The following is a 14,534-nucleotide window of genomic DNA, read 5'->3' as shown; positions in this document are numbered from 1 at the left end:
GACGCTGGGACTGGCTGAGAGCCAGATGCTTAGGTTACCCAGGTATATCCTTAGATGAGGCTACATACAATTTGTTTGCAGATCAAGCCAGGCTTCAGGTCACTACTTATGAAGGATACTTTGTGTCACATTTTATCATGCAAGAAGGGAGGCAGGTTTTCTGTTTAACACCTCTCTCCTTCAGGTCATCCTCTCAATCTTGGAGGGATTGAACAAAACATGGACATCATCTGTGACATCATCACAATATATTCAACTGTTTTTAGTATTCACAACTTCAAAGTTAAATTAGCTGACTCTTTCATGTTTTTATTACTACAATCATAAAGAAACCATTTGATATATAAAAGACAGCTGCATACAGGTACTTAAAACTTTTGACTGAGTACAATACAATACACAGTGCTAAGAAATCTAACAAGTCTCCCTGAAACAAACCAATCAAAAACAAACCAAAGTTCCACAGTATCTGAGTCTTATCAGTCATAGTCCTTGATGGTGACTGAGCACCATAGCATGAGGCAAAATGGCTTGATTTAAAGAGCTATTCTATTTGGTTAGTTTGCTAACACATGTCATAGTGATCTAGAGACCCACTAAAAGAAATGCAAACATTAAGAAATCTTGGTGGTTGCACTGGTCTTACCCATGATGAAGGAAGATTTCATTTTGTCTGATGTAGCTGTCAAGATGCCATGTGGTGCATCAATTAAAAGGCACAAATCACACTAGTGTTGTCAGGCGGCAGGTCAAGCTACCACCTATGACACTAGCATCCCCTATGAGTACCGGTTCTAGTGTGGGCTAATCTGCTTCCCATTCAGCTCCCTGCTAATGCACCTGGGAAAGCAGCAGAAGATGGCCAGAGGACTTGGAATCCTGCTACCCATGTGGGAGAACCGGGCACAGTTCCAAGATCCTGGCTTCAGCCTTCTCCAGCTCTGGTAGTAATTTGGAGAGACAGATCTCTCTCTGTCCACTTCTCACTTTGTTTATATAACTCAGTCTTTCAAAGAGTATTTTTTTTTTTAAGGTACAAAAAGAAAAGTACAGGAGTTACTTGATTCCCCAAGCCATTTCAGATCCATTAAGGCCTTTGCATCTCTTTTGATGTCTTCCACTTGACCAATTCCTGGCCCTTCATTTGCTGATCTGTGTGGAAATTGCAGGAATACAATCAGAGGGTCAAAGTTGTGAGAGTGGTTATACTTTATTATCTCCTGAAGGACTTCATGGCTGCCTGGGTTTTCTACATTTGGTTCATGCAGAAAATACTTTTTTGATGTATTTCAAGTTCAGAATGCTTAACAGCATTTCTACATGAGCTCTATAACTTGAAACTCATTCATTCTTATTTTTCCTGCAAGATTATATTTTTAAGAATTTTATTTTTGTTATGGTAATTTTCCTGTGATGGCTGTAACCTTTACCTTACCAGGGGTGGGGAACATCCAGCCTATGGGCTGTATAAGGCCTACACAATCATTTGGTTTGGCCCTACCAAGGCAATCACAGATGGTACTTGAAATTCAATAAATCTATAGCAGGCTAATTTTTTAAAAAGATTTATTTATTTATTTGAAAGTCAGAGTTACACAGAGAGAGGCAGAGAGAGAGAGAGAAGTGTCTTCCATCCAATGGTTTACTCCCTAGTTGGCTGCAACAGCCAAATCTGTACTGATCTGAAAACCAGGAGCTAGGGGCTTCTTCCAGGTCTCCCATGCGGGTGCAAGGACGCAAGGACTTGAGCCATCTTCTACTGCTTTCCCAGGCCATAGCAGAGAGCTGGATCGGAAGTGAAGCAGCCGGGTCTCGAACCAGCACCCATATGGGATGCTGGCACTTCAGACCAGAGTGTTAACCCACTGCGCCACAGCACCGGTCCCCAGGCTAATTTTTAAGTTGATAATTTTGTTTGGCCCATGAATGGTATTATAAATATCCAAATAGCTCTAGGCAGAGAAATGGTTCCTTACCTCTGCCTCAAAATGGAGTAAAAGTGGTATGGCAACCAGTCTTGGTTGATCATAAAGTCTCATCTGACAAGGCTCATCTGACAAGGCATGTATCTGTCTTCGTCTTTTGATTATTTTCAAGGGAAAAGGGAATTGGGCAAAACAGCTAGTGGAATCAAGAGTATTTAGGTAAAGATGAGTGGAAAGAAGTAATGGTTGGGGTTAGTTCAGAAAGCAGCCAATTTCCATCCCATCTTTAGTCTGTTGCTTAAGCTTTTCATCTGCGTTTTCAAAAAAAAATTGTTTTTGGACAGGCAGAGTGGATAGTGAGAGAGAGAGAGAGAGACAGAGAGAAAGGGCTTCCTTTTTGCCGTTGGTTCACCCTCCAATGGCCGCTGTGGCCGGCGCATCTCGCTGATCTGAAGCCAGGAGCCAGGTGCTTCTCCTGGTCTCCCATGCGGGTGCAGGGCCCAAGGACTTGGGCCATCCTCCACTGCCTTCCCGGGCCATAGCAGACAGCTGGCCTGGAAGAGGGGCAACCGGGACAGAATCCGGCGCCCCAACCAGGACTAGAACCCGGTGTGCCGGCCCCGTAAGGCGGAGGATTAGCCTGTTAAGCCATGGATGGCGCTGGCCTCCAAAAAATCTTTTAAGGAGCAATTTCATGCCTCTTGGATGCCTTCATGTATCAATTAAATAATGCATTATATTGTTTTTATGGGATGTTTTTCTAATATGCTTCACAACTTCTATTCAAATTAAAACTTTCTTATTGTGACCACCACTTTTGTAAGTTGTTTCTAGTCAGACTAACCTGTTTTCCCCCAAAAAATATATATTATATAATAAACAGCATATATAATTGTATAATTATTATATGTAATATGATCATATAATTATTATAATATGTGTAACACATTATATAAAATACAACTATTTAATATAAATATAAATATATATTCTGGGTCCATACTCTTGATGCATGAATCTAGCTTGAGCCCCAGGTGAGAGTCCTAGACTCCTTGGACTGTGACAAGCCCATAATCAAGAATCAAAAATAATTAAAAATCAGAAATAGTTACCCAGGGTCCTTCACTCATATTCATGGATTTCAAAATGTTTTTGAACCAAAATAAACATCTTTTAATTACACTTTCCATAAACTTTTTGACTCCCTTTGTAAGCTTCAATCCAATTAATTATCAAACCCAATTTTATTGTGAATCAGTTCAAATTCTAACCCAGTGAGACAAGTAAGGCCTCTTAACTGAATCCAATTCAGAAATTTAGTGGGAAAAATTACCAGATACATCGGGGGCTCCGAACACAATGTACATAGAAGTTGGGACCCAGTTGCCACAAGAGATCACTAGGCTCAAAGGGTCATGGCAAGTTCCTTGTGTGGTGGCTTGATGCTCCTGGGGGCCACCAGAAGTTCTACTTTGGATCCATCAACTATACCAATCTGTTTAGCAAAAAGATGTTTACTAAAGGAAGAAATAGCAGCAGCACTTTGGGCCACAGATGGTTCAGAAGGCCTCCAACCTAAACATGGTGAACTGTTTCTATAACCAGAAAAGCTTGAAATCACATAAAGATTACCACATTCGTGTCTCAGTGTTTGCCTTATTCGGGCATTAACTTGACATCCTTCAGTCTTGGATTGCTGAGGTTCAGACGCTTGGTTACTAGGATATATTCTTAGGTTGCAACTTTCTTGCACATCAAACCAGGTGCAGAAATCACTTTGCACCAAATTGTATCACTCAATTTGTTGTGGACAGTTTGAGCCGAATTTGTGTGACACAACCAAAGATAACACAAGGTTGAAAAGATGACACAAATGATTTCTGAGCTCTGCCTGGCAGAGTCGCAGCGAACCCAGTCCGGGGGCAGCCGCAGTCCTCAGGCTGCAGGGACATTCCAGTCACAGGGAGGTACCGAGGCTTGCGGCCTCCGAGAGCCGGCTGCGGCCCCGGTTCCTCACCCACGTGGCCGTCGCACACACCAGACCGCGCACACTCGTTCAAAGTCCAAGGGCGGCGGTCATGGGCAGGGGCCTTGGACAAAGCGACCGCCCACCCAATTGTGAGGGTCGTGAACGTGGCGGCGGGCTGCAGCCTCCTCAGGGACCTTCTCTGGAACCCCCATTCCCAGCTCTGTAACTCGCCACAACCACCGTGGCAGCGAACGGGCGGGCAACCGGAAGCCCAAGATGGCGACACCCCCGCCCTTCTCTCGCGAGAGGGGGAAAGGGAGGAAGTTCGGCGACAGACGGGAAGGCAGCCAATGAGAGGGCGGAAGGCGCTTGATTGGCGGCCTTCTCGGAGTCTCTGGCGGCCACGCCCCGTCTGCCCAGGCGAGGTCGCCGCCCTCCGCTCCCTCCCCTCCGCACCCTCTCCCCCTCCCTTGCCCGCTCTTCTCTTCCCGTTTGAGGTGGCGGCTGGGCTTGCCTCCTCGTCAGCTCCATTTTTTTTTTTTTTTTCTAACCTCCCGCCTTCCCTTTTCCCTTAACCTGAGAGCGGTCTGAGCTCCTCTCCGCCTCCTTAGAGTGGCCGCAAGGTCTTTTAGCTTTTCTCCTTTCTCGAGTCGTCCGCCTCGCCCTACCCCGCCATGAATGAGGAGTACGACGTGATCGTGCTGGGCACCGGCCTGACGGTGAGCTGCTGGCCGGGAGGAAATGCCCGGAGGCCCCGGGGGGAGGGGCGGCCCGCCAGGGTGCGAATCCGGGGGTGGGGGCGGCCCTTGAGGCTCTTGGTTCAGTTCCCCCGCCCGGGTGCGCCGTCCACTCTGTCCGGTGCACTGAGGGTGGGCGCAGTCGTTGCGCCCGCGCTCATGCAGGGCCCGCGTCCTAGGCCCGCTAGATTGCAGGCTGCGTTTACTCGGAGACTGCTTCGTCTTCTGCCTTGGTTTTCGGGAAGGGGCTCGTGGTTGGTGGAGGTGGAGGGGTTTCAAGGAGCCGCAGCACGGTGGGTGGAGCTGGTCCTGGACAAGTGTGCATGGAGAGAACAGGAAATGGAAACCTAGGACACACGTCTGTGAAGGCAGTCAAATGGGTAGTCCTGGCCCGAGAGAAGGACGTCGGAAACGGGGACTCTGAAAAATGTGAAGGGAAAAAGCCTGCCTTTAGGTGAAGCCAAGACCTCCCCTCTTAGAGGTCGGTGACCTCTGGTGATTGGAAGCTGAGAAGCACTGGGCGGAGGGGGAGGGGAAGGCAGCTTGCAGTTGCATTTCCTGTTTAGCCTTTAGCCTCTGCTGCTAGTCAATCTGGCTGTCAGAGTGAGGCCGGAGGAGTGCCACATCATTAGGTAATCAGTACTTTGTAGTTGCTAGAGTTCGCTAGACTTAAACTTTTGGACAAAGTGAAGGAGTGATTTAATTTTTAATATCTCATTCCGAGTAGGAGACATCATTGATTGTTTTAAGTCACCCTCTCATCCTGCTTACTGAGCATCTGGATAACTGGAAATGAATTTTCTCAAAATTTGTGTATCGAGTGCTTTTACACATCACTTTTTTTTTTTTCCGGGATGTTCTCTGCTTCCATTGTCTCTTCTACATGCCATCCCCTTAACTTGTGATGGATTGCCAGAGGCCACATTCTCTGTACCTCTAAACTCTTAAAGGGTTATCATAAATCAGTAACCACATGAAGAATACATTCATAATATACGAATGCAAAGAGTGACTAATACCATTGGATGTTTCTTTTTCTGGATCTCTGTCTGCTTAGAGACTATTAGATAAGAGTCTGCAAGTATTATAGGCAGGTTTACTATCATACTTTTTCTAATCTGCTTTTATGATGACGAGTCATCTTACAAAAAATTAAATTTCAGGAAGGAAGGAACTATTTTGATTATCAGTCTTATTAGAAAATTTGAAATTCTTTCTGGACTACTTCCTCATAAAAAGATGAACACCAGAAAAAATATCATGTGTCCCATACATTCTGACCTCAGTACATGAATGATTTCATATAAACTACCACTTCAAATTTGTTGAAATGCATTTTGATCTTTTGGGATCAAATCAGTTTCTTTAAGGTAATACTCCAAAATAGCTATATTGGGTTTTTGTAGATAAGAAAACCAAACTTTTGTTTGACTAATTTTTTTAGGAAAAGTCTGTTAAGAATTAGAATAGTCTTTATGGCCTGTCATTTTCAGTTTATAGTGATTTATGATACTTGGAGAATATTCATTTCTGAATAACTTTATTATGTCTGAACAGTCCAGAAATAGACATGTGACTGTGTATGAAATAGTAACAAATAGAAAGCCATTTAATCATTTTCAGTGTGTGTGATACAGTTGAATTTCTTTTTCAATAGTAAGTTGTAGGATGCCTGAATAAATATGTCTATCCACAGCAGTTTTTTTTTTTTTTTAACTACCTAATTGGGATTCTGAGCTGAGCTTAGTTTGTCATGTTTTTGCCCAGTGGAATGGTGCTGTTGCTGCCAGCATGTTGTAAGAGCCAGTTAGTTCCACTGGTTTTCTATGGTTACTGCTGGTCTTTCAGATTTGTCCACGATTAAGGTCAGTTGAGCATGAACAAGTGAGTGCAAATCCATCATGATGCAGGTTTCCACATGCCTAGTTCAGAATCATTTTGTATCAAAGATGGTGTGGTGTTTTTACCTTAATGTATTTTGTTGCTAGCCTTTAGTTTCTCTTAAAAAATACATTTAGTTTTAACTGACAAATAACTGTATATTATGATGGGTACAGGGTAACATTTCAGTACCTGTATACAGTGTATAATGATTGGTACAGGATAGTTGGCCATCTGCTACCCCAGACATTTATTATTTATGTTGGTAATGTTCAATGTCCTCTTGCCTAATGATTTTGAAATTTATAATTGTTGGGGCTGGCGTTGTCGTGTAGCAGGTAAAGCCGCCACCTGCAGTGCCGGCATCCCATATGGGCACTGGTTCAAGTCCCGGCTGCTCCACTTCTGATCCAGCTCTCTGCTGTGGCCTGGGAGAGCAGTAGAAGATGGCCTTGGGCTCCTGCACCCTGGCTTCTGGGGCCACCTTGCTATCCTGACATCCCACGTGGGCCCCAGTTCAAGTCCCGGCTGCTCCACTTCCAATCCAGCTCCCTGCTAATGTGCAGAAGGTGATCCAAGTGCTTGGGCTCCTGGCTTTGGCCTGGCTCAGGCTCAGCTGTTGTGGCCATTTGCAGAGTGAACCAGCAGATGGAATGTGGTGGAATGAGAAGGCCATGCCAAGATGGCCACTGGCAAGCAAGAGTCAGTTACTCAGGAATGGCTTTGAAACCCACCTGGCAACGGAGCCTGCCTGGCAACAGGCTGTGATTGGATGGCTTTGGAGCCTGCCTGGCAACAGGCTGTGATTGGTTAGGGCATAAACTGCCCCTTGACCAGATTGGCTGCCTTGGCTATTTAAGCTGATGTACCAACTGAAATAAATGAGTCTGCAGGCTGCTCGCCTCTGGCCTGCTTTCACCCGACTCCCAGAGTCTGTGTGGTGACTCTGTGCCTCTTGTCCTCACCACACTCCTCATCTCAGAACGAATACACAGCAACAGTGGAATAGTTATTGATAGAACAGAGTTACTGAGACAGGGGGAGAGAAGAAAATAGACATCTGCTGGTTTACTCCCCAAATGGCCACAATGGCTGGGGCTGGGTCAGGCCAGAGCTAAGAGCCTTGTACTCCATGTGAGTTTCCCATGTAGGTGCAAGGCCTCAAGCATTTGGGCCATCTTCCACTGGTTTCCCAGGTGTATTAGCTGGGAGCTGGGTCAGAAGTTCAACAGCTGGGACTCTAACTAGTGTCCAAATAGGATGCTAGCATTGTAGGCAGCAGTTTAACCTGCTACATCACAATACAGGCCCAATCATTTTTTTCTTTCTTTCTTTTTTTTTTTTTTTTTTTTGAAAGGCAGAGTTAGACAGTGAGAGAGAGAGAGAGACAGAGAGAAAGATCTTCCTTTTTCCGTTGGTTCACCCTCCAATGGCCACTACTTCCAGCGCACTGCGCTGATCGGAAGCCAGGAGTTTCCTCCTGGTCTTCCATGCGGGTGCAGGGCCCAAGCACTTGGGCCATCCTCCACTGCCTTCCCGGGCCACAGCAGAGAGTTGGGCTGGAAGAGGAACAACCAGGACAGAACCAGCGCCCTAACCGGCACTAGAACCCAGGGTGCCAGCGCTGCAGACGGAGGATTAGTCTAGTGAGCTGTGGCGCCGGCCAGGCCCAATGATTTCTGTATTTTTCTTTGAGAATTGTCTGTTCAGGTCACTTGCCCATTTTTAAAGCAGTTAATTTTTCTTTTAATATTATTTGGAAGGCAGAGTTACAGAGAGAGGGGAATAGACAGAAAGAGGTCTTCCATCCGCTGGTTCACTCCCCAAATGGTCACAACAGCAGTGTTGGCCAAGCTAAAGCCAGGAGCCAGGAAATCCATGTGCGTCTCTTATGTGGTGACAGAGGACCAAGCACTAGGGTCATTTTGCTGCTGCTTTCCCAGGCATATTAGCAGGGAACTGGATTGGAAGTGGAGCACCCAGGACACCAGTAGGTGCTCAAATGGGATACCAGCATTGTAGGTAGTGGATTATCTCTCTGCACCACAGCCTTAGTCCCTCCTCTCCTTTTTTTTTCTGCTGCTGAGTTATTTATGTATTGTAGTTATTAATATTTTATCAGCTGAGTAGTTTGTAAATATTCCCTCCCACTGTGTAGGTTGTCTCTTCAGTCTGTTGGTTATTTCCTTTGCTGGATGCATTTTGTTTAAATTTTCATTTGGATTGTGTACTTTTTAAAGAGTGGCTGATACCTACTTCACCAGATTTTGGGACTAACTTCTGCTGTCGTTTGGTAGCTATGATAACTTTAAACCCTATTCATCATCTCAGGTCTTTTGGTGAGTTATTTGAGAATTATATGAATTCAGGATAATCACATTGCTGTCACTAATTAGAGTAGTGATGACAGGGTATTTTGATAATGAGAAATCTTATAGTCTCATTTTTAGTGATCCAGGTCTTTTAGATGGATGAAAGTTAAATGAAGGGACCACGAAAGTTAAAAGTCCTCAAATTAGAAATAACCAAGTATTTAGAGTAGACATACTATTTAATTTTCTTAATTTTTGGTTTATAAACATGTAGTGCTTGAGATTTAAGAACTTGAAAAAAGGTATATGCTATCAAATATGGGTACTGAATACTAATGGTACCCGATGTGTCCAATACTTTTATGGTCAGGAACTTCTTATATTTTTTTAAGATTTATTTATTTATTTATTTGAAAGAGTTACACAGAGAGGAAAGACAGAGATCTTCATTTGCTGGTTCACCCCCAAAATGGAGGCAATAGCAAGGGCTGGGCTAGGCCAAAGCCAGAAGCTTCCTCCAGGTCTCTGTTGCTCTGTCAGTCACTCTACTTTTCAAATAAATTAATAAATCTCTAAAAAAAAAAAAGAGAGAGACAATTTTGTATAAACTAGAGAAACGTATTCCCTGTCTAGAAGAAATAGTCATACATATCATTGAATTTTCTTTTCTTTTTTTTTTTTTTTAAGATTTATTTGAAATTTAGAGTTACACAGAGAAGGAGAAGCAGAGAGAGAGAGAGAGAGAGAGAGGTCCCCATCTGCTGGCTCACTCCCCAGTTGGAGCTGTGCTGATTTGAAGCCAGGAGCCAGGAGCTTCTTCTAGGTCTCCCATGTGGGTGCAAGGGCTCAAGGACATAGGCCATCTCCTGCTTTCCCAGGCCATAGCAGAGAGCTGGATTGAAAGTGGAGCAGCCGAGACTTGAGCCGGCGCCCATATGGGATGCCAGCACTGCAGGTGGCAGCTTTACCACAGCGCTGGCCCCATATCATTGAATTTTCTAAGGAATTGAGAGCTGCCCCTTTAAAGAACTACAACTTTCGTGTGAAAGCCTTTCTGAATAACACAATTGCACAATTGTTTAGCAAAGTGAGGAACATAATTAGTTTATTTATTTATTTGACAGGCAGAATTACAGTGAGAGAGACAGAGAGAAAGGTTCACTCCCTAGATGGCCTCAATGGCCGGAGCTACACCGATCCGAAGCCAGGAGCCAGGTGTCTCTTCCCAGTCTCCCATGCAGGTGCAGGGGCCCAAGCACTTGGGCCATCCTCCACTGCTTTCCCGGGCCACAGCAGAGAGCTGGACTGGAAGAGGAGCAACCTGACTGGAACCTGGCGCCATAAGGGATGACGGCGCCTAGTGTGCCACAGCGCCAGCCCCATTTTTTTTTTTTTTTTAAATATTTTTATTCATTTGTTCGGGAGGAAGAGAGAGACAGAGACCAAGAGATCCTAACCTCATTCACCTACCAAATGCCCTCGGTGGCCAGTTCTAGGCCATGCTGTGAGCCTGGAACTCAAATTAGGTCTCCTGTAAGGTGACAAGAACCCAGGGACTTGGCCATCACAGCTACCTCCCAGGGTTTGTATTAACAGGAAGATGAGATTCAAAGCTAAAGTTGGGTATTTAACCCAGGTATTCTGATATGGGATGCAGGCATCTTAGCTGATGTTTTAGCTGCTAGACTAAGTGCTCATCTTTGTTTTCTTTTAAGTAGGCTTAAGTTGGTTTCCTTTTTAAAGTTCTTGATTTTATTCTATTGTTTTTCACCATCTCTCTGACTTTACTGTTAGGCTGGCAACCTCTGCTTTGCTCTGCTTTCCAAAGGGTAGACAGCTTCTCACTGTATAATTTGCACATAACTTACTATAGGCTTGAAATATACCCATGAATCTTCTTGGAAACTGTATTTAAAAAAAGAGTAACTGCATACCCATTTGTGATTCCCAGAAGCTTTTTGTTTTGTTTTGTTTTGTTTTATAAGATTTCTTTATTTGAAAGAGAGTAACAGAGATAGAGGGAGAGACAGAGAGATCTTGCATCTGCTGGTTCACTCCCCACATGGCTACAATGGCCATTGCTGGGCTAGCCAAAGAAACCCCTCTCCCCATCAGGTTGTTTTCCTTTTTTTTTTTTTTTTTTTTTTGACAGGCAGAGTGGACAGTGAGAGACAGAGAAAGGTCTTCCTTTTACCGTTGGTTCACCCTCCAATGGCCGCTGCGGCCGGCGTACTGTGGCTGGCGCACCATACTTATCCGAAGCCAGGAGCCAGGCACTTCCCATGCGGGTGCAGGGCCCAAGGACCTGGGCCATCCTCCACTGCACCCCCGGGCCACAGCAGAAAGCTGGACTGGAAGAGGGGCAACCGGGACAGAATCCGGTGCCCCGACGGGGACTAGAACCCGGTGTGCCGGCGCTGCAAGGCGGAGGATTAGCCTGTTGAGCCACGGCGCCGGCCTCTATTTTTTTTTTTAAAGAGTTATTTATTTATTGGAAAGGCAGAGTTACAGAGAAGGTGTGTGAGAGAGAGACAGAGAGGTCTTCCATTCACTGGTTCACTCCCCATATGGCTGCAACAGCTGGAGCTGGGCCAGTCTGAACCCAGAAGCCAGGAACTTCTTCCGGGTCTCCCATGGAGGTGCAGGGGCCCAAGGACTTCGACCATTTTCCACTGCTTTCCCAGACATGTTAGCAGGGTGCTGGACTGGAAGTGGAAGAGCAGGCATTTGAACAGGCACCAATGTGGGATGCTAGTGCCTTATTTGATAGCTTTACCTGCTAAACCACAGTGTATTTTTATATTTTTATGTTAATTTATTTGAAAGTCAGGATTATACATATACACACACACAGGTATCGTCCATGCAGTGGTTCACTCCCTAGGTGGCCTCAGTGGCCTGGGCTGGGCCAGGCCAAAGCCAGGAGCCAGGAGCTTCAACCAGTTCTCCCACTTGGGTGGTAGGGACTCAGGCACCTAAGCCATCTTCTATTGCTTTTCCCAGGCCATTAGTAAGGTGCTGAATCAGAAGGAACTAGAACTGGCATCCATATGAGATGCAGGTATGGCAGGCAGCAACTTAACCCACCACACTACAGCGCTACCCCTTAGCATTTTATGATTTCAAAGCAGAAGTTTTAAACTTGATTTTAAAACTTCTGGACTATAATTTAGATTGCCTCTAAGATTTACGCAATGTTAAATTTGCTCCTTTATAACTTGCTTTAGTTATATTAGAGTTCTGTAGACATATGGCTTTTTATTCTTTGTAGTAGTTATAATAGGACCAGTATTTACTAATGCTTGCAAACAATCATTTCTAATCCCAAAATCTGAAATCTCAAGTGCTTTAAAAATCCAAAACTTTTTTACCTTTGTTGTGTCACACTTGGAAGATTCTACACCTGACCTTTATGATGTGTCACAATCAAGGTGTAGGTACATTAAATATGAACAGATGAAATTTATATTTTGGCTGGTGCCGTGGCTTAACAGGCTAATCCTCCGCCTTGCGGCGCCAGCACATCGGGTTCTAGTCCCGGTTGGGGCGCCGGTTTCTATCCTGGCTGCCCCTCTTCCAGGCCAGCTCTCTGCTATGGCCCAGGAGTGCAGTGGAGGATGGCCCAAGTGCTTGGGCCCTGCACCCCATGGGAGACCAGGAGAAGCACCTGGCTCCTGCCAAACGATCAGCGCAATGAGCCGGCTGCAGCGGCCATTGGAGGGTGAACCAGCGACAAAAAGGAAGACCTTTCTCTCTGTCTCTCTCTCTCACTGTCTGCTCTGCCTGTCAAAAAAAAAAAAAAAAAGAAATTTATATTTTGATTTGTGTTCCATCCGTAGCTCATTAGATACACTGTAATATTCCAAAATTTGAAAGAAATGGAGATCTCTTAGCAACTTTTGGTCCGTGCATTTTGTTTATTTTTTTTAATGTCTTTTTTAAAGATTACTGGTTCACTACCCAAATGGCCACATGGCTGGGGCTAGATCAGACCAGATCTAAGAATTGGAATTCCATGTGGGTCTCCCTTGTGGGTGTAAGGCCCCAAGCACTTGTGCCATTTTCCACTGGTTTCTCAGGTGTATTAGCAGGGAGCTGGATCTGAAGTCAGCAGTCAGGACTCTAATGGGTGCCCATATAGGATGCTGGCATTGCAGGCAGAGGCTTAATCTACTATGTCACTGTGCTGGCCCAGTCCCATGTATTTTGGATAAGGGATACTAAACCTGTATTACTCTTGGAAGCTATAAACATATTGTAATTTAAGATTACAAAACTGTAAACATGGGCCGGCGCTGTGGCTCAACAGGCTAATCCTCCGCCTTGCGGCGCCGGCACACCGGGTTCTAGTCCCGGTCGGGGCACCGATCCTGTCCCGGTTGCCCCTCTTCCAGGCCAGCTCTCTGCTGTGGCCAGGGAGTGCAGTGGAGGATGGCCCAAGTGTTTGGGCTCTGCATCCCATGGGAGACCAGGAGAAGCACCTGGCTCCTGCCATCGGAACAGCGCGGTGCGCCGGCCGCAGCGTGCTACCGCGGCGGCCATTGGAGGGTGAACCAACGGCAAAAGGAAGACCTTTCTCTCTGTCTCTCTCTCTCACTGTCCACTCTGCCTGTCAAAAAAATAAAAAATAAAAAAAAATAAAAAACTGTAAACATGCTAAACATCCTGGCCAGGGGCTGGCATTGTGGTGCAGTGGGTTAACCCCCTGGCCTGAAGTGCTGGTATACCCTATGGGCGCCGGTTTGAGACCCGGCTGCTCCACTTCTGATCCAGCTCTCTGCTATGGCCTGGGAAAGCAGTAGAGGATGGCCCAAGTCCTTGGGCCCCTGCACCGGCATGGGAGACCTGGAGGAAGCTCCTGACTCCTGGCTTCAGATCGCTCTGGCCGATGCAGCCATCTCGGGAGTGAACCATCAGATGGAAGACCCCTTTCGCTCGCTCGCTCTTGCTCTCGCTTTCTCTGCCTATGTAACTCTGCCTTTCAAATAAATAAATACTTTAGAAAAGAAAAATTATATATATAGAATACTCTCATCTTTAGATTTAAACCTAATATGTTTGCAAACATTCAAATGTGTATGAAAAGTTAACCAGTTGTTTTTTTTGTTTTTGTTTTTTTTTTTTTTTTTTTGGACAGGCAGAGTTAGACAGTGAGAGAGAGAGAAAGGTCTTCCTTTCCCTTCCTTTCCGTTGGTTCACCCCCATAATGGCCACCACAGCTGGTGTGCTGCGAATGGCGAGCTGTGCTGATCCAAAGCCAGGAGCCAGGTGCTTCCTCCTGGTCTCCTTTGTGGGTGCAGGGCCCACGCACTTGGGCCATTCTCCACTGCCTTCTCGGGCCACAGCAGAGAGCTTGGCTGGAAGAGGAGCAACCGGGACAGAATCCTGCGCCCCAACCGGGACTAGAACCCGGGGTGCCAGTGCCGCAGGCGGAGGATTAGCCAAGTGAGCCACGGCGCTGACCAGTTAACCAGTTTTTTTTGACATACATGGTAGGTGGACTAGGTTTTCTAGTGTAAATAAAGGAGACTTTGGATTTTCCTGTCTTTATTCTTCTTGCTTGTTATTCTGTATTCACAAATAGGTAGCAGATTTTAATTTTTTTTTAATTTCATATTTTAGAGGCAGAGTTATAGACCAAGAAAAGGAAAGACAGAAAGTTCTTCCATCTGCCGGTTCACTCCCCAAATGGCCTCAACAGCCGGAGCTG

General features: G+C 45.5%; 2 protein-coding genes across 2 annotated transcripts in view; one reads left to right on the top strand and one right to left on the bottom strand.

Moving 5' to 3' along the window:
- Nucleotides 1-404: 404 nt before the first annotated feature.
- Nucleotides 405-4,570, bottom strand: LOC133773470 (uncharacterized). The gene is made up of 3 exons (XM_062210805.1): nucleotides 4,563-4,570; nucleotides 3,558-4,457; nucleotides 405-1,152 (listed from the first exon to the last, which is right to left on the bottom strand). Exons 1-2 carry the CDS (start codon nucleotides 4,568-4,570, stop codon nucleotides 3,722-3,724), a joined length of 744 nt encoding a protein of 247 aa, XP_062066789.1. The 3' UTR covers nucleotides 405-1,152; nucleotides 3,558-3,721.
- GDI2 (GDP dissociation inhibitor 2) overlaps nucleotides 4,348-14,534 on the top strand; it is a 38,562-nt gene continuing 28,375 nt past the window's right edge. Inside the window, exon 1 of the mRNA XM_062211042.1 lies at nucleotides 4,348-4,613. Within this exon, the coding sequence (XP_062067026.1) occupies nucleotides 4,569-4,613 (45 nt within the window). The 5' untranslated portion in view covers nucleotides 4,348-4,568. The remainder of the gene's footprint in view (nucleotides 4,614-14,534) is intronic.

Source organism: Lepus europaeus, chromosome 14, assembly GCF_033115175.1.
Source record: "Lepus europaeus isolate LE1 chromosome 14, mLepTim1.pri, whole genome shotgun sequence".
Classification (NCBI taxonomy): Eukaryota; Metazoa; Chordata; class Mammalia; order Lagomorpha; family Leporidae; genus Lepus; species Lepus europaeus.
The sequence above is the reverse complement of the archived record's forward strand: the minus strand, read 5'-3'. Positions and strand labels throughout refer to the sequence as shown.